This window comes from Phyllostomus hastatus, unplaced genomic scaffold (genome assembly GCF_019186645.2).
Source record: "Phyllostomus hastatus isolate PE091 unplaced genomic scaffold, TTU_PhHast_1.1 phas_contig_210, whole genome shotgun sequence".
NCBI classification, from domain to species: Eukaryota; Metazoa; Chordata; class Mammalia; order Chiroptera; family Phyllostomidae; genus Phyllostomus; species Phyllostomus hastatus.
Window position 1 is genome coordinate 30,933,678 of NW_025333737.1, and position 18,801 is coordinate 30,952,478.

Sequence of the window (18,801 nt, forward strand, 5' to 3'; positions counted from 1 at the left end):
CCATGGCCTGCCTCCTCATCTGGCGGAGTCCACATGTGTGGACGTGTGCCCACCTGCCCGCTCAGGGCGGTCGATGGCTGACGGGGCAGGACTGGGCCCCGAGTGTCATGAGGGACGCAGTGGTGCCACCACAGACGCCGAGGCACTGGCGAGCACACGGCTGCCCCAGGAGAAGTGAGAACGTCTGAAATGGGGCCCCCCAGCCAGACATCATAGTTGGACACTGGGGCCATCAGACAGGCGTGTGTGTCCCACCCTGTGCTGCTTGAAGAGTGACAGACAGAAAGGACCAGAGAAGCAGCTGGGCCTAGAGTCCTCCCCAGTCACACCCCTGCCAGGAAAGGGAAGAGGGCCCGGAACTCCTTCCCCTGCACCCCCTCAAGGAAACAAGGTTTCCTCTTACACAGCAGGGGCCGTCTTGCTGGGGCTCCCAGTCATGCTCTGGGCCACCGGGTGGCCTCTGCCAGCTGCTGCGGCTGGAAGGGGTGACAGAGCACCTCATCTGACCGCCTGGGGCTGTCCTCACAACTGTGGGGCTCGGAGGTGCGTTTTAGTGGCCTGGAGCTGGGCGTGGCCCGGAGGCTCGCCCAGCGGAGCCCGAAGGAAGGAAAAAATTGCGTGGGGGTGGCCAGCGGGCCCCGCCGCGCCCGCCCGCAGGGAACGCCGTGTCCGTACTTTCTCAGGAAGCACACATTTCCCTGGATTGAAGGGCGAGGAGGTGGGGAGACCCGCAGGGAAATCGCTCTCCAGCTTCGTGCCAGGAGGCTGGGTGAGCACGGCTGAGGGGCGAGGTGAGGTCAGCCCAGGCCAGAGTCCCCGCTGGTGGCCCCCCTAGGTCACCCAGAGGGACGGCGAGAGAAGGGTGGTGACCCCACGGGCATCTGAAAACCCCTGAAGCTTCTCCTGCATTCGCCCAGTTTGTGAGGTCAGCCAGCCAGCAGGGCAGAATTCCGACTCCTCGTGGGCCCAAAGGTGACTCGCCCACCATCTGGCTGCACACTGTTGAGTGAAAGTGGGACCAGTCCACGTATTTCCAGTTGTTCAGGAATCCTTTTCCACGCGCAGATCCAGCCCGCCCGTGGCAAAGAACTCAGACCTAACGGCAGGGGGCCGGAAGCGGGCCACTGCCCCCTCCCCACCGCCTGCCCCAGAGGCAGCCCGTGGCTGCAACTGGCAGGGCTTCTGAGGACCGCTGGGGGGTGGGTGCGAATCCAGGCCCTGGTTTGGAATTGGTCTCTCCTGGAATCCTGTGACTGACTTTAGTTTGAAACTCCCCCTCCTGGATCCCGTTTTCCCTGGGGGCGCCTGGGGGCAACTAATGGGAATTCCCCAGAGTCTGGGAAGCCTGGGGACCTTGGCCCAGCCCCTGGACTGTGGACTAGGGGAGAAGGCCGCCTGTTCCTCTGGCCCCACGGAAAACTGGCCACCTCTTCTCCCCGGGGCGCAGCGGGCAGCTCTGCAGTCAGTGTCCTCAGCCAGCACCTAAGGCCAAAGGGGCCTCTGTGGACCCCTCAGGGCCACCCCCACAGTCCTGCCGCCCACAAACGGGGTGCCGGCCCCAGCCCCCTCCCTGTACTCCGTGTGCAGCCACCGGCCTGCAGCCCGCCGCAGCCCCGCCTGCTCTCGTAGGGATCCTGCCGCCCCCAGGGTCACACAGCCCTGAGTGGAAACTATTCCTCAGGGCAGCTCTCCTCGGCTTTTCCATCCTCTGAATCACGCATTTTTCTGCCCTTATTTGGCGCGGATTTGGTTGCTGGGCAGCCGTCCAGGGCGAGTTCGCAGGGGGAGCGCGGCCGAGCAGGCCGGCTGCGCTGTCGGGAGCGGGAGCAGGCTCTCCTTCCGGCCCCTGGCACTGGAGCCTGGAGCGGCCCCAGGGGGGCGGGCCTGGACGCCGGGCTGCCCGGGAGGGGAGTAGAAGCTCTGTTTTTCCTCTCAGTCCCCAAGAGGAGAATTCTTTCTCAGATGTTTTTGTAGTTGGGGCATATTTTTGCGCCGCGGCCCTGAGGACACTTCCCCTCCTGACTCACCCCCTTTCCTGGGAATTTCCTCCCCGACATCCAAAGCCTCCAGCGTTCACTCGGGAACCTCCCTTCTCCTTCCTCCCCGCAAGGAGACAAACAGCAGGGGAACAGTGGGGCTGGAGGGGTTCCTGGAGCTGAGCTCACAGCCCCCCCCCAGGGTCTTCCCACAAGGGGGAGGGGGTCTGCCCTGAGCCCTGCCAGGCCGCGGTACCCGGGAGGTTCTTCTTGGCCGGTAGAAACTCGCGCCAGCCGAGCTCTGCACATGGCTCTCTGCTCGGCGGGGCAGAGCAGGCGCCGCTGGAGCCGAGGGCAGGCCCTGGGCGTCAGGAGCAGGGCTGTGTGAGGAGTCGCAGGTCTGGGCCTGGCCTGCTGGCAGAGGCGGCCCGCGGGGGCGGGGCTGCATCCCGAGCTCCTCTGGGAAAGCGGGGCCTCCAGGAGCGTGGGGTCGGGCATCTTGCTGGCCCCACCACGGTGAAGTCCCAGAAGGTTTCTGTGGGACGATGACCTCCCTCTTCCATCTCCCCAGGGTCGAGTTCCAGAATAAGTTCTACAGCGGGACCGGATTCAAGTTCCTGCCCTTCTCCTTCGAGCACATTCGGGAAGGGAAGTCTGACGAGTGAGCCCCTTGTGGGGCCGTGCGCCTGCTGCCCTCCCCCATTCCCTCTGTGGTGATTAGCTGTGCCCCTCTTGCGTGTTGGTTGTGATCCCTGGACTTGGGGGCATTCGTGTCATCCTTGCCACCCACCCCCAGCCACCTGCGAGTCATCTAGACAGACTCAGCCCCCCCCTCGGGTCCCCTGCCACCTCAGCTTGGTGTGTGGAAGTGTAGTGGTTTTCTAGAGAAGCTGGGCTCTGGCCGTCACACCACCGGGCACCGCCAGCCTTGCCCCCGCCCCCACCCCTCATTCTGCACCCAAAGGCAGCTCCTCTCTGCCCCCTGGTGGTGCATTGACACAGGAGCTCGCAGCCCAGCGCGGTGGGGAGGGCCTTCCCCACCCTCACCTAGACTCGGAGCTTCTGCTCCTGCCATTCTAGCTCTGGCTGTGGTGGGGGTGCTCCTTAACACCCTGCCCCTGGGGGTGCTGGCGCAGGTCCCCGAGGATGGTGTTTCTGTCCTCCGCCTCCCACCTCCGGTCTTCAGAGCACTTGGTAATCAGGAATCCAGCTGGACCCCACTGTGCCATCGTGCATGGCTTCCCTCGTCACCCCCAAGGGTCTCAGGGCACCCCACACCACCTTCCTAACCTCCACTCTATACTCGCACCCTCTCCTCCTTCCTCCCAGAATCCCCTTCTTTCCCTTCCCCATGTGGACCCTGCTTAAGAGTGCAGCTGGGAGTGACCCAAGACCGAGGTCCCGGGGAGCTGGTGCCCGGGGCCCTGGGTGGGCCCCGCCACAGCACACCCTCCGGGCAGAGGGTTTAAATGGCCCCTCTTCCTGGCACAGACCCTGAGGCTGCTCCCCACCCCCCAATCATGAGTCTCGAGTGAAGGACTAGTCCACAGGGGCGGCTCTCTGGCAGGCCAGCCTCGCTCTGCCCACCGGTGCCCTTGCCCGCTTCCACCGTGAGCCCAAGTTTGGGGAGTGAGGTCCCGGGCCGAGAAGGCCACTGTCATCTGCAGTTCGCTGACGGAGGCTGTGAAAGCTGCGTGGCCCTGCCTGTGAACTGGTGGTGAGCACCCCCACACCAGCTGTGGGTCTTGGGGCCTTTTAAGCATGCGTTGACCCGGCAGCCCTGGCTGCGTCAGCTAAATTGACCCAGTCCCTTTCAGCCCCGAGATAACCCCCTGGGCCGGCCAGGCCCTGTCCTCTTCCCACCCCGACTTTACTGGGTGAGCTGCTCGCTCAGCTCCCCGGGGCGGGGCTGGCCCTGGGTGCAGCCGCCCGCCCCAGGCGCCCTGGGCTGGCCAGTGTGACCTGAGCTTGTGCGGAGCCCCCTCCCCCGTGCCCTGCCCGCGGTGGTTTACATGGTGATCTTTGTTCTGTTTACAGTGGGGCTTGAAGCGGAGTTCTGTGTCAGGAACCCGGCCCAAGGCCCCTCTGTTCAGACATTCCTGTGCTGAATAAAGTGTGTTTGACCCTGAGGAGGAGGCGGCTGCCTGTGTCTGTGCCCACAGCCCCTCGTCACACGCTCCCCCCTCCCTCCGGCATTTCTGCGCCTCTCGCCAAAGGCCAGGGTGGCAGTGGCCCTGACGGGCAGTCAGTTTGTGAAATTCTCACCGTATCTCACGTTTCACAGGCGCCTTCCATCCCTATGGGCCCAGGCAGCTTGGCAGGCACTACACACGGTGGGGAGGGGACTTGGGGCCCCGGCTGCATCTCCCCTTCCCACACTACCCGCCCAACCAGCAGGGGCCTGCGGGGGTCTGGGCATCTGCCTGCCCTCTCCCTCTTTTCCAGATGTGCTCTCCAGGACTCAGTAGCCTGGCTGTTTTGAGCCCCGCTGCCCTTGGCATTGGTGTAAGGGGCAGCCCAGGGTGCAGTTTCTTTGGGCGGCTGGAGAACGCAAGGCGCCGAGGTGGGCGGGCGGCCAGAGAGCCTGCAGACCGTCCGTGCGGGCAGGGTTGGGGGGGGGGCGCCTTCTCCCTCCAAACTGCCATGTAAGGCATCCACATTCCTTCCCCGTGCCCTGCCTCCCCGCTCCTCCCCGCTGGGGCCTCTGGGGCAGGGGCTGCGAAGGCTGTGGGCAGCAGGCTGACACTGCCGCTCCAGGAGGGGCAGGGAAACCCCGTTCACTGTGTGCACCCACCCCTCCCCCAGCCTCAAACCCTCTCCCCCCTGGCCCCCCAGCTGCCCCGGAGTAGGCCCCGGGTGCAGCGCCCCCGGGGCTGGCTCCTCCTTAATTGTCAGAACGGAAATTCAGGAAAATAAACTCTTTTAGCTTCTGCTGTTATTGGCTCAAAACGGGAGGCCTAATTAAAATAGATCTATGGAATCAGTGGAGTAGAGTTGAATTGAGAATCCAGAAGTACATCCTAATTTTTATGGTTAACTGATTTTCCACAAAGGAGCCAAGATAATTCAATGGGGAAAAAGTCTTTTCAACAGATGGTATTAGTAGCACTGGGTGTCCACGTGCGAAAGACTGAGTTCGGACCACGACCCCACATGCTGTATATACAAAGTTGACTCCAGATGAGCCATGGACCTGAAAGTGAGAGTAGAAACTAAACAAAACTCTTAGGGGAAATCATGAGTCTTCATCCCGACCTTGGGTTAGGCAGTGATTTAGATACAACAAGTGGGTTAGATACGACACCAGAAATGCAAGTGATAAATATAAGTTGTGCTTTAGCAAGATTTTAAAACTTTTTGCTTCAAAGGACACAATTAAAATGTTGACACTGGGAGACAATACTTGCAAATCATGCAGCTGATCATTGAAGAACGTATTTGAACTGCACGGGTCCACTTCCACGTGAGTTTTTTAAATAAATATGCAGCTGGCCTCTGTCTCCCTAGATTGAATGGCCAATACGCCCATGCAAAAGTGCTCAACATAATTAGTCATTAGGGAAATGCAAATCAGAAACAGGTGGAGGTACCACATCACATCCACTAAAAAGGTTATAATGCAGAGAGCTCCTCACAGGTGTCGGCAAGGGTGTGGAGAAATCGGAACCCCTGGCCCCTGCTGGCGGGAACGTTAAATGGAGCACCTGCTGTGGAAAGCGGTCTGGTGGTTCCTCAAAATGTTAAGCACAGAAGCAACGAAGACCCAGCAATGCGACTTCTAGGCATCCGCAGCAGGAAAATGTGCAGACACACGCACACACACCTGTACACAGCGCTCGTAGTAGCATTGTCCATAACAGCCCCAAATGGAAACCACTCGACTGTCCGTCAGCTGGGTAAACAAGAGGCAGTCCATCCGTACAATAAGTATTGTTCTCCAGTGAACAGGAGCGAAGTACTGATACATGCTGCAACATGAGTGGACCTCAAGCACAGTACGCTAAGAAGCCAGACACAAGACCACAGAATATAGGATCCCATGCACGTGAAATGTCTGAAATGGGCAGATCTACAGAGACGGAAAGTGGATGGGCGGTTGCCTAGGACTGGCCGCTGGGTGTGTCTGGGGCAGGATCACAGTAGGAGAGCCCCTTGTGGCAGACTCCCTGGACCCCAGACATCTGCTGAGTGAGCCTGTGCCCTGTCCAGCGAATGCCCCTCATCTTGCTGTCCTAGGACCGGTGTGGAAAGGGTGGCTTCAGGCCTGCTCAGTGCTAGAAAGACAGGAGCAATTCCATCACCACCTTCAAGGCCCACATGGTCTTGTTCACTGGGGGCCTGGTGGGACTGTGCCTCTTCCCGCCCCAGGAGCCCTGGGTAGAGGGGACACTGGAGCTCCCCTCAGTGCCTTCCCAGCTCCCCAGCCTGCCCAAGGCCTGTCCTACACATGACCTGGGCTGCCCCCTGGTGGCCAGGCAGGGAAGGGCTCCGTCCTCCTCACTGGCAAGGTGAGTGTAGTCCTAGCTGGGTTGTGACAGGCAGGCAACTGGATGGGCTGGGCAGTATTCTGGGGTACACAGGCAGAGGGGCCAGGAACAAGAGAGGGCGGGGTGAAATGGAGGGCGGAGGGCCTGACCTACTTGTTTCACACACATTCATTGAAAAAGTCAAGTCCAACTCCAGCATCCCAGTGCCCCATGGGAGGAGAGAACGTAGTTTGTGAAACATTCCAAATCATTAACAACACATCTCCCTCACTTTTTAGCAAATGCTTAATATTTTATAACTTATTTTTTTCACCTGGCCCCCTACTGTCCTCCAAGAGCTCCCAGCCTACAGGGGAGGCTAAGAAAAGAGTGTGGCAGGCCCGAAGTCACCCCTGACGCTCCTGCCCGGCAGCTACGAGCCCAGCTTTCAATGCGCTACCAGCCCCCTGGACAACGTGCCCAACCTGCCTGCCTGCCCGCAACCCCCACCCCTCTGGGTGAATCCAGGCCCCACCTGTGTGTTCCCTAAGAGCCAGAGATGTGGGTCTGGGCAGGAGGAGAACCTAATGCGTTTCAGCTGGAGGGAAAATGGGGTGGGGATGGGTGAGGGATGCTGGAGGGGAGTGGAGAAGGGCCCACAGGGAGGCGGTACAGCTGGATGAGGGCACATCTCTCTGGGCTGGTCTTGCAGCCACTCACTGGGAAAGGCAGAGAACCTCCTGATATTAAGAACGGAGAGCGGGGTCGCACTCCTGAGGGGGCTGCTCCCTGAGCAGGAGCAAGGCAGAGGGGCTGCAGATGTGTCTGCAGGTGGGAGCAGGGCGCAGGTGGAGCTCAGGGGACTCCCATGGTTTTTTTCCAGCCCACACTCCAGATTGACAATCCTCCTGTGGTCCCTTTCCTGTTTCTAAGCCGCTTCACTCAGGCCTGGCACTCCGGAAAAATCTACACCGGCCTCCAAAAGGACTCATACTCCTGTTAGGAAAGTTTTTTCAGCCCTGGCTGGCATAGCTCAGTGGATTGAGCACAGGCTGCAAACCAAAGTGTCGCAGGTTCGATTCCCAGTCAGGGTACATGCCTGGGTTGCAGGCCATGACCCCCAGCAACCTCACATTGATGTTTCTCTCTCTCCCTCCCTTCCCTCTCTAAAAATGAGTGAATAAAATATTTTAATAAAAAAACTAAAAGTTTTTTCTAAAGCGCCCACCAGAGCCCCGCTCAACCCCTCCCTGCCCAGAGAGGCAGCCTGAGAAGGGGCAGCACTTGGGGAACGGTGGCAAGAACGCTGGTCTTGGAGTCAGGAGTTCTGGCTTTAGTCCCAGAACGGCTCTCCTACTGGTGTCGATCTTTCCTGAGTCATTTCCTTTCACTGGCCCTCCGTTTCTCAACAAGACAAATCAAAATAACTCCTGCCTCGTGCTGCTGCTGCTGCCGCCGCCGCCCCTTACGGGTCCAAGGAGAGACCTTACCCTGTCCGCCAGGGCCCGCCCCACTGCCGCCAGTTCAGGCTCCAATGGCCCAGGGCCCCTCCGACTGTGTGCATGACCTCTTAGTTCCTCAAATCTACCTGGCTCTTTCTTTATCCTCCCGGGGTCTTCATTTTTCTCTCCCTCGGATGTTCCGGTCTCTTCTCCTAGTCACTCCCAATTTAGTTCAGATTAAGTGTCACTTCCTTTTGGAAGCCTGAGGCCCTGGTGCTTCTTCAGAGCATCACCACTGCAGTGCAAATCTTTAAAGGAGAGTATGGCTTCCAGGTCTCCCCCAGGGAGGGGAGGCGCTGCCTGGAGGAGTGGAAGGAACGCGATTGGCGCGGGAAAGGGGTTGCATCTGAAGACGCTAGTGAAGGACGGCGGGTCACCACCCGCCCTCGACTTCCGAAGTTGCTGGGGTCACGCGCCCCGCACCACGCGCAGTCAGAAGACACCCTCCGGCGGCCGTCTGGGACCCGGAAGCCAGTCTCTCGGCTGCCTGCGGGCGCTTTACCTTCGCTTCCACGTGACCTGAAACTCGCCGCTGATTGGGCCCGGGCCGGCCCGCCCGCTACGCCCGAGTCTCGAATTGGCTTTCCAGGGGCGGGGCTCACACCCCTGGACCATGGAGGTGGTGGCGGTGGCCGCGGCCTTGGGGTTCCTGCTACTGGCCGTGCAGGGTGCCCCGGCCGGAGACGAGACCCGGGAGGCTGAGGCCGTGCGGGCGCTCCTGGCCCGGCTGCTGGGGCCCGGGGCAGCGGCCTCCTTCTCGGTGTCGGTGAAGCGCTCGCTGGCGGCGGAGTCCGGCCTGGACACCTACCGCCTGAGCGGCGGCGGCGCCGGGGCGCAGGTGCAGGTGCTCGGCTCCACGGGCGTAGCCGCTGCCGCGGGGCTGCACCGCTACCTGCGTGACTTCTGCGGCTGCCACGTGGCCTGGTCCGGCTCTCAGCTGCACCTGCCGCAGCCGCTGCCTGCGTTGCCGGAGGAGCTGACTGAGGCCACGCCCAACAGGTACCGGCGGGACCCGCCCGTCGGCTCCCCTGGCTGCTGCCTCCAGCCTCCCGCGGGCGCGCACACCTCGCTGAAGTCCCGTCCCACCCCAGCGCTGGGCTGGTAGGAAGCGCTAGCCTTAGGGCCGCACACCTCTGGCTTCAGATCCCAGCTCTGCCTTGTCCAGCTAACTCAAAAAGAACCTAGAGGTTTTGGATAGAAATAAATGACAAAGATTTATTCTAAGGTCTTAGGGTTTATAAACTGGAAACACAACTAAACAATACTCGAGTGTTTCCAAGAAGAAAGAAACGGCAAGAGTTCTTATAGTACAAGGTACATTTTTCCAAGATCAGACGAGATGGGGGATGCGTTCAGGGCCCTAGTTGTAAAAGGTGCATTCTTGAGAGGAATCATCTTGCACTCAATCTCTGGGTGGGTTCCAGGTAACCTTGTGGGCTGGGTATGACCATTTGTTCCTTAGTCCTTCAGGAATAATCCAGGCGTTATCTGAAAGTGTGCTGCATGTCCAGACATGGATGCAGGACTGGAAAGATCAAAAGTCTAAGTTCCCAGACCAGTTAAAACAAGAATAGAATTTGTCTCCCCATGGCTCAACCTACTTGATTTTAGCAATTTAGCAGCTTGACCACAGTGACTACACCCCACTCATTCACTCCGTTCCTCAGCCTCTGAAAGCTGTGTGTCCTGGAGCAAGGCACTTCGCCTCTCCGAGCCTTGGTTGACTCATCTGAAAAATGGACCCAGTGACCTTTGCGGTGCAGTGTTGGTTGTGAGGGTTTGCCCGGGGATGGGAGCAGGATTTGCATGACTGGTGATCAGAAAATGCCATTTCTTTGCTGGCCCACCCTGTCTTCGAAGATGCTTGCTGAGGAACGACCCCCATGCCTCTCACAGGTCTCTGTTCTAGTCTTGCCTCGCTGCGTGGAAGGGATGTGTTCCCCCTTCCAGGACAGGGACCAGCTCTGCCAGACAGCACTTCCACATCGTGCCTGGAGAAGGGACTCTAGGAGGGTAGAATGGAATGTGCTTTCAAATACCTGCGGGGCTCGAGAGCCCTGAAAGAGTGCTGGGGGCCGGTGGGTGGGCGCCCCAGAAGCTCATGTCCTGAGTCTTAGCTCCACCTGGGGTAGATCCCCAAGTGAAGCAGCAGAGGGGCCACAGGTAGAACTCCTCCCCTCTGGGCTAGACCTGGAGTCAGGCCGCCCTCTGAGCTCTTCCGGGATGGTGGGCGTCAGGGACACACCCCAGCTCACGCCCCTGCCCACAGGTACCGATATTACCAAAATGTGTGCACGCAAAGCTACTCCTTCGTGTGGTGGGACTGGACCCGCTGGGAGCAGGAGATTGACTGGATGGCTCTGAATGGCATCAACCTGGCGCTGGCCTGGAGCGGCCAGGAGGCCATCTGGCAGCGGGTAGGTGCCCAGGGCATGGGCCACCCCAGGGGACCCAGCTCTACCCCCACCCCCACATCAGCACAGCGTCGGGGCACAGAGAGCATAAGGGCCCCGGAAGTGCCTGCGGTGTGCGCGACGGCTCCAGCCCTCTGCAAATCTGCAAACCGAGGCTCCCGCTGCTGAGACAAACGTCGGAATGCTTATGGAGAGCAGGACCCCAGCACGCTGCTGTTAACACTTTGAGAAGTCAGAGCTCCCTCCACCGCCTCCCATGCCCACTCAATCTGCTGCTTCTGCAGATTCTGTCTCACCAGCAGGTCCCAACCTGCCTCACCTTCTTCATCCTTAGTCACGGCCCCCATTCAGGCTCTCGTGCCCTCTTCCTGGACACCCACGAGAGCCTCTGAACAGGACTCGACTCTCGGCCCTCTGCTAGCCAGAGTGCCCCTTTCTGAAACGCGAATCCGGTCGAGACCTTCCACTAACCAACTCAGGAGTGTGCCACTGCCTTCCCTCTCCGTGAGGCCCGGGAGCTTCCACCCCTGGGCCCTCTGGGCGCTAGCTGAACCTTGGGGTGTGTAGGCTCCCCACAAAGCTCTCCTCACCCATCGCTCTAGCCAGCCTTGATTCATGAGACCTCCTAAGGCCCCTTCCTCGTTTGGGGGAGAGCCCCTTTGTGCCCCCCTCAGCCGTGTGACAAGAGTGACATATTCGTAAACTCACCAGTTCACAGATCCCTTTCTGCTGGACTGTGGACTCCTTGCAGCGTGGGGGGGGTGCGTCTTGTCTGAGCAGCTGGAGGGCACAGCACGGAGAGGAGGCCAGTGAGTGTTTGTTCAGTGACTGGAGAGCAGGGTATTTATGTGTCTGGGGATTGCCTTCCTCTGCAGGTGTACCTGGCCTTGGGCCTGACCCAGTCAGAGATCGATGACTACTTCACCGGTCCTGCCTTCCTGGCCTGGGGGCGCATGGGCAACCTGCACACCTGGGGTGGACCCCTGCCCTACTCCTGGCACCTCAAGCAGCTTTACCTGCAGGTAAAACGATGGAGAAGAGGCCATGGCTGGTGTGGCTCAGTGGCACAGAGTCTCCCACTGCAGACCCAGGGGTCCCAGGTTGGATCCCCAGTCAGGAGACACGCCTGGGTTGTGGGCCAGGTGCCCCAGCAAGAGACAACTCATCTATGTTTTTCTCCCTCTCTTTCTCCCTTCCTTACCTCTAAAAATAAATAAACACAATCTTAATAACAATGGGGTAGGGAAGGCACAGGATCGGGCTAGACAGTAACAGGCCTAGGGAGGGTGGTGTCTGGCCGGGCTCAAGGCACTCAGCTGGGCCCTGAGGACTCTGTGCGCCCTGGGAGAATGAGGGCCTCCCGTCCCCGGCCGTGCTCACCAGTTCCCCGCACCTCCCTCCTCCTCAGCATCGAATCCTGGACCGGATGCGCTCCTTCGGCATGACCCCCGTGCTGCCGGCATTCGCAGGGCATGTCCCCAAGGCTATAACCAGGTGAGGCTCCCCCCACCCACCCTCACCCACTCAGCTCGGAGATGGAATTTCTATTTTCCTGCAAGACATGATTTAAAGAAAAACCGAAGCTCTGGATGTAGCCCTGCCTTGATTCCTGGCCCCGCCACCCACTAGCCTTGAGACCTTGGACAGAGCACGTGACCACCCTGGGCCCCAGCTGTCTCCCTTGTAAAATCTGAGTATAGGAAGCTTGGCGTGGAGTCTTAGCAAAAGGCAGCTCTATGAGGGGTCGTCTGGGTGCACTGGTCTCTGTCCTTCCTGCTCCTCTGTGCTCCCCGCCCCCACCCCTGCGGTTGGGGAAATGCTTCAAGCCCCAGCTGAGCCCTCCCCTCCCTCAGGAAGTCCTGTTGCCACCTCAGCGTTGGTTGCTGCCTCCTTCATGCCCGTGAGCACCCAGTTTCCTCTGTTCTCGCGGTGCTCAGTGCACGCTGCTGGCCTCGCTGGCCACCCCTTTGTCTCTCCAACCCGAGAGGCAGGAGCCTCGCGCACACAGGCGGTGAACGTGTGTCGGGCCGTCCGGGGCTGCCGGAGCAGGCTCTGAGCTGGGCCCTGTGGGGGAAGCAACGCAGGTGCACTGAGTTCCTGCCCCTGGTGGGAGGCAGGTTGCCAGGGGGTTACAGTACAGAGGGCCCACTTCTCTGTCAAGGTCATTTCTGCCTGGGGAAGGGGCCAGCAAGGGCTCAGGGCAGCGGCAATACTGGGCCAGACCTTGGAAAGCGAGTACTGCTTGTTGCAGACAGTGGGAGAGGAGAGACAGCAAAAGCTTTCCAGACGAGGCGAAGCCTAAAAGTTATCAAGGCGTAACCAGCTGCATACGCAGGGAGGGAGGAGGAAAGGAATGCAGGCACGGGCATGGTATGTTCAGATGCACGGAGGCCAGCATGAGTCCCGGGAGCTGTGGGTGAGGTGACGAGATAAGCGATGACTATTGCGTCAGCCTCCGGTAAATGTCTGCACTGTCCTCACCCCCAACCAGAGTGTTCCCTCGGGTCAATGTCACCCAGATGGGCAGCTGGGGACACTTCAACTGCTCCTACTCCTGCTCCTTCCTTCTGGCTCCGGAAGACCCCCTGTTCCCCATTGTGGGGAACCTCTTCCTGCGGGAGCTGACCAAAGAGTTTGGCACCGATCACATCTATGGGGCCGATACTTTCAATGAGATGCAGCCCCCGTCCTCAGAGCCCTCCTACCTTGCTGCAGCCACTGCCGCTGTCTACCAGGCCATGACCACAGGTTTGGCGCCAGCGGGAGGCGGGGAAGGGGAGCCCCTGGGCTCTCAGGGGGGTGGGGCTGGGAGACGGGCCTGGGAATGACACCGGACTCTGGCACGAGGCACTTGGCGGTGTGCACACGCAAACATCGTCTGGTTTGCTCACACTGGCTGAGAGGGGAGCTCTGAGCTCGGGCTCTAGCACGCCCCCTGCCCCTGCCCATGTGGCTTGTGACCAGCCACCTCCTTTCTGTTCCTGGTGCCTCAGTTGCTTGTCCGTGACATGGGACTTCCTCGGGAGTGGAAGGAGGCCCGGCCCAGAGTCAAGCATCGAGTGGCAGCTGAAAACACAGGGGCGGGCAAACGTGGGTTTGCCGTTGAGAGTGCTAGAAACACAGGGTTTGTTCTTGTCCTGTTGTTATTTATGAGTTATTTTGTCATTTGCATTACAACGGCAAACCTACGTTTGCCCACCCCGTGTTTTATTTGGTGTCCACCTCCACGCTGAGGCACCTGACGCAGGCCGGAGATCGGAGAGTGTGCCCAAAGCTGTGAGGTGCCCTTCCTGGGGCACCAGTGGGAACCGAGCGCTCCTTCCTGCCCCCTACAGGGGAGGGCGGACCGGACCAGGTCAGGAGTGGCTTGGGCAGGCCTCCTGGTCGCACAGGAGGGGAACCAGTGGGCTCAGGGCTCCGAGAGCAGCGCTGATGGGCCCAGGGCCTGTCAGAGGGCTCGTTCAGCCTCCTCCCTTCCCGGCCCCACGTTCTGAGTCGGAGGAGCAGCCAGGAACGTGCGTTTTAACCGGCCCTCCGCGTACACGCGACAGCACCTCCCTGGAGCTGCTGGCTGGGAGAGGAGGGGAGAGGAAGGGTGTGTGTGAGGACGTGCCCTGCTGGTCGGGCGCACAGGGGAAGGGGGGTGCCTGTGACAGTCACTTACCTTCTCTGGACCCCCGTTTCCTCATCTGTAGAATGGGGTGAACGTTCCCTTGGCCTCTCTGCTGTTCTCATCACCCTCCTTCTCTGTCCCCCCTCCCCTACCACAGTGGACCCTGACGCTGTCTGGCTCCTCCAAGGCTGGCTCTTCCAGCACCAGCCCCAGTTCTGGGGCCCCGCGCAGGTGGGCGCGGTGCTCAGGGCAGTGCCCCGTGGCCGCCTGCTGGTGCTGGACCTGTTTGCTGAGAGCCAGCCCGTGTACAACCGCACGGCCTCCTTCCAGGGCCAGCCCTTCATCTGGTGCATGCTGCATAACTTCGGGGGCAACCACGGCCTGTTCGGGGCCCTGGAGGCTGTGAACCGAGGCCCCGCGGCCGCCCGCCTCTTCCCCAACTCCACCATGGCGGGCACGGGCATGGCCCCCGAAGGCATCGGCCAGAACGAGGTGGTCTACGCCCTCATGGCCGAGCTGGGCTGGCGGAAGGACCCGGTGACGGATTTGGGGGCCTGGGTGACCAGCTTTGCCGCCCGGCGGTACGGGGCCTCCCACGCGGGCGCAGAGGCGGCATGGAGGCTGCTCCTCAGGAGCGTCTACAACTGCTCGGGCGCCGCCTGCAGCGGCCACAACCGCAGCCCGCTCGTCAGGCGGCCGTCCCTGCAGATGGTCACCACCGTCTGGTACAACCGATCCGACGTGTTCGAGGCCTGGCGGCTGCTGCTGACAGCCACCCCCACCCTGGCCGCCAGCCCGGCCTTCCGCTACGACCTGGTGGACGTGAGCCGCCAGGCGGTCCAGGAGCTGGTCAGCTTGTACTACGAGGAGGCGAGGACTGCCTACCAGAGCAAGGAGCTGGTTCCGCTGCTGAGGGCAGCGGGCATCCTGGTCTACGAGCTTCTGCCCTCACTGGATGGCCTACTGGCCAGTGACAGCCACTTCCTGCTGGGCAGCTGGCTGGGACAAGCCCGGGCCGCGGCGGTCAGTGAGGCCGAGGCCCGCTTCTATGAACAGAACAGCCGCTACCAGCTGACGCTTTGGGGGCCGGAGGGCAACATTCTGGACTACGCCAACAAGCAGCTGGCAGGACTGGTGGCCGACTACTACACCCCCCGCTGGCGCCTCTTCTTGGACATGCTGGTCGAGAGCCTGGTCCAGGGCGTCCCCTTCCAGCAGCACCAGTTCGATAAAGACGCCTTCCAGCTGGAGCAGACCTTTGTCCTCAACACACGGAGGTACCCTGACCAGCCCCAAGGCAACACTGTGGACCTGGCCAAGGAGCTCTTCCTCAAATATTACCCCCGGTGGGCGGCTGGCTCCTTGTGACGGATTAACCACCCCTGGGCCATATGCACCCCCCACCCCAGGCCCCGGCAGGTCCCCGGGGTCAGGGGCTGGGCAGGCATCACTGGAGCTCCCCAGGCCTGGGCGAAGGAACTCAAGACCTGCCAGTCGGATCAGGGGAAGGAGATTTGGAGGGAAGTGAGACGCCCTCCCCCACCACCCCAAATTGGGGGTCAAAGTACTGTTTTAATGCAACTTAATAAACCGGTGAATTGCCTGGGCCTATCTGTCTGAATGTCACTGCTAGGTGCCGGGGTGGGGGGGGCCAGAGTTACAGCACAGACCCGGCGTGAGGCTGGTTCTCCCCACCCTTTGCCCTTGTCCTAATACTGATTCCTGACCTTTGACCTGAGAATGCCTTCCCGAAGCATCTCCTTTCGTGCCGTCAGTAGCAAACTTGGGAAACTGTAATTGTCCCTGTGGGAAGATCTGGCCAGGGCTCTCAGTGTCTACCTGGGAGCCTTTACTTCCTCACTGCAAAGCCTCGCTCTGCCTCTGACCAGCAATGCAGAAAGGTCATTCCAAGAAGTAGCCTCATCTCTGCCTTGACCTCGATGCTGAGAGAGGAGATCTGACCTTAGAGCTGAGTCGGCCATGGACCTCTGGAGGGTTCAGCCTTGACGTAATGCCGAAGACACAACAAGGGGTGGAGACTTCTTCAGGCCTGGGCGGAGCAGAGTAGGTGATATCTTGTCCAGAGAAGAGAGCCTGACACTCCACCAGCCTCTCCCACCAACCCATCCCCATGGACCGCACCGTGGTGCTCATCACCGGCTGCTCCTCGGGCATCGGCCTGCACCTGGCCGTGCGTCTGGCGTCAGACCCATCGCGGAGCTTCAAAGGTACCCGAGGGGATTTGGATGGAGACGGGGGAGCGGCCCCGGGTCCGAGAGAATCTGGGTAAGTTGAGCAGGCCATTCAGATCCTCGTTTCCTCCCCCACCCTCCAGTGTACGCCACTTTCCGGGACCTGAGCACGCAGGGCCCGCTGTGGCAGGCAGCTGAGTCCCAAGGGTGTCCTCCTGGCTCCCTGGAGACACTGCAGCTGGATGTACAGGATGCAGATTCTGTGGCTGCAGCCAGGGCACGTGTGACCGAGGGCCGCGTGGACGTGTTGGGTGAGCCTCCCCAAAACGCATGCCAAAGCCTTCCCTGCCCCGTGTCCAAACCTAGGTGTGTCGAGGCCCAGGGAGCACCAGGGGTGCCGCAGGGGTGGAGGGCAGTGCGTGAGGCACGTGGGGATAGACCTCTCCTCGCAGTGTGCAATGCTGGCCGGGGCCTGTCCGGGCCACTCGAGGTGCACTCGGCTGACGCCGTGGGCTCCGTGCTGGACGTGAACTTGGTCGGGACGGTGCGGGTGCTTCAGGCCTTCCTGCCGGACATGAAGCGCCGCCACTCAGGACGCATATTGGTCACCGGGAGCATGGGAGGCCTGATGGGTGAGTGGAAGGGGCCTGGCGGGGTGAGAGGGACGCAGGGGGCTGTCCGCGGTTGCGCGCCCTCCGCCTCTCAGCGGCCTCATCTCCCCTCCAAAGGGATCCCCTTCAACGATGTTTACTGCGCCAGCAAGTTCGCCATCGAAGGTTTATGTGAGAGTCTGGCCGTTCAGCTGCTGCCCTTCGGGGTCCAGTGAGTCACCGCCCTGCCCCTGGAACCCTCTGAACCCCGACTTTAGGAACCCCCACACCCCATCTCCTCTCGCTGGAGCTGCTCCCAGGCGGGCTCCTTGGCCTGTCCCCATGGCAGCCCGTATTTGTCGTGTGCCAGGCACTATTCTGTGCCCGCGCACATGTACGCTGGTACATACCTAGCTGGTGAGGTGTCTGTTATCAGGAAGCTCTGGCCCAGAGGGGTTAACTGACTGCCTCAAGGTCACACAGCATGTTACCCAGGCAAGTTGGAATTCTGATTTCAGACCAGGTCTCACAGCCTCAGATGGATGTGGAAGCCCCTCTCGGGCAGCGAACCACTTTCCAAGTGCTCTGTCTGTCACTAGCCACCTGCCCATGCGCAGACCCCTTCCCACCCTCCCTTCCGGTGTGGCGGGGTAGCAGGGGGCTGGGGGCCAGGCTGGGGGTCAGGCCGGGGCCCTGCTCTCGTTGGCCCTCAGCCCACTCACTGCTCTGCTGCTCTCGGGTCGCCAGTGTGAGCCTCATCGAGTGCGGCCCTGTGCGCACCGCCTTCCAGGAGAAGTTCCAGATGGGCCGTGGCGTGGTGCTGGACAATGTAGATGCCCAGACCCGAAACCTCTTCTCCCAGTACCTGCACCACAGCAAGCAGGCCTTCCGCGAGCAGGGGCAGGACCCAGAGGAGGTGGCAGAGGTGGGTGCCAGGCAGGGCTCCCGGAGCTGGGGCGGCAGGCCAGCCCTCGCACCCAGCTGCAGCTAACGCGCTTTCTCCCTCCCCCACAGGTCTTCCTCACCGCGCTGCGCGACCCGCGGCCCGCCCTGCGCTACTTCAGCTACGAGGGCATCCTGCCCTTGGTGCGGCTGCGCCTCTCCGACCCCAGCGGCTGCAGCTACGTCGCTGCCATGCACCGCATAGGGTTCAGTGACAAGCCCACCCATGGTCCTGATGGTGCTGATGGTGCCGGAACCGAGGCCGGAGCCGGAACCGAGGCCGGAGCCGGAACCGAGGCCGGTGCCGGAACAGAGGCCGGTGCCGGAACAGAGGCCGGAGCCGGAACTGGGGAACCCTGAGCTCAGCGCTCCTCCAGCCGCCCTGCAATAAAGGCCTGGTCCCCATGGTCTCCTTCTCTCTTCTTTGCGTCCCCCAGGGACATGCAGTTCTGGAAAATGGAGCAGAACTGCACCTGGAGTGGGCAATCTTGAAAGTCCTCGTTCGCTCAGGTTACACCTACTGGGAAACCTCCCGGGAGGAGGGAAGAGCTAGCCAGGGTCAGACTCAAGTCCACTGCTCTTGTCTGAGCAGTAGGAGTTAGGCGGACTTGGAGGGGGAAAAAGTCTGGTTGTGACTTGGCCACTAGTCATGGGACCGCGGGCAAGTTCTTTACCCTCTGGGAGCCTATTTTCCCATCTGTAACATGGGTATGATACCTATGCCACAGATCAGAGTAAGTATTAAGTGAGATAACACTCGAAAGCGCTGGTGTAGAGGTCTTCATAGCAGGCATGGGCGTTGTCACTACTGGTGGTGTGACTGGTACTGTAACTGGAGTCCCACGCAGAGGCCAGACATGGAAAGAAGAAACAAGGCCAAGTGAATTGAAAGGAAGCAGCCCCACTCACCCTTCACCTTGCCCCCTGCCCTGGGCGAAACTCGGGGGGAGACATCCCCGAGAGCCCAGGAGCTGCCTCTCACCGGGAGGTCTGGCCAAGGCCCAGCAGCCTGTGCTCCTTCCCGAGCTCAGCCAGAGGAGGGGCTGGCAGGAGCCCCCGAGAGGGCCTGCGGGGTGTGCAGCCCGTCTCCTTCTAACTGCCTCCCC

At 60.9% G+C, this 18,801-nt stretch overlaps 3 protein-coding genes and 1 long non-coding RNA gene across 8 annotated transcripts in view; 3 read left to right on the top strand and 1 right to left on the bottom strand.

Annotated features, from left to right (window-relative positions):
• Positions 1–4,105, top strand: part of ATP6V0A1 (ATPase H+ transporting V0 subunit a1) — a 47,068-nt gene extending 42,963 nt beyond the window's left edge. For all 4 annotated transcript variants that reach the window (XM_045837228.1, XM_045837229.1, XM_045837230.1 and 1 more), the window contains one exon: positions 2,548–4,105. In XM_045837228.1, the coding sequence (XP_045693184.1) occupies positions 2,548–2,641 (94 nt within the window). In that variant the 3' untranslated portion in view covers positions 2,642–4,105. The remainder of the gene's footprint in view (positions 1–2,547) is intronic.
• Positions 4,106–4,244: 139 nt separating this feature from the next.
• LOC123817519 lies at positions 4,245–8,161 on the bottom strand. The gene is made up of 3 exons (XR_006785439.1): positions 8,031–8,161; positions 5,800–5,868; positions 4,245–5,169 (listed from the first exon to the last, which is right to left on the bottom strand). It is a non-coding gene; the product is annotated as an uncharacterized LOC123817519 (long non-coding RNA).
• Positions 8,162–8,539: 378 nt separating this feature from the next.
• NAGLU (N-acetyl-alpha-glucosaminidase) lies at positions 8,540–15,578 on the top strand. Its single transcript, XM_045837232.1, has 6 exons — positions 8,540–8,943; positions 10,214–10,361; positions 11,234–11,380; positions 11,767–11,852; positions 12,850–13,106; positions 14,129–15,578. Exons 1-6 carry the CDS (start codon positions 8,558–8,560, stop codon positions 15,337–15,339), a joined length of 2,235 nt encoding a protein of 744 aa, XP_045693188.1. The 5' UTR covers positions 8,540–8,557; the 3' UTR covers positions 15,340–15,578.
• A 146-nt stretch (positions 15,579–15,724) lies between these two features.
• Positions 15,725–18,103, top strand: HSD17B1 (hydroxysteroid 17-beta dehydrogenase 1). Of its 2 annotated transcripts, XM_045837235.1 has the most exons (6): positions 15,725–16,199; positions 16,307–16,474; positions 16,616–16,795; positions 16,892–16,985; positions 17,501–17,678; positions 17,768–18,103. In XM_045837235.1, exons 1-6 carry the CDS (start codon positions 16,103–16,105, stop codon positions 18,053–18,055), a joined length of 1,005 nt encoding a protein of 334 aa, XP_045693191.1. In that variant the 5' UTR covers positions 15,725–16,102; the 3' UTR covers positions 18,056–18,103. The 2 variants fall into 2 exon arrangements, with proteins under 2 accessions (XP_045693191.1, XP_045693190.1); XM_045837234.1 differs by having other exon boundaries at positions 16,616–16,985.
• Positions 18,104–18,801: the final 698 nt, after the last annotated feature.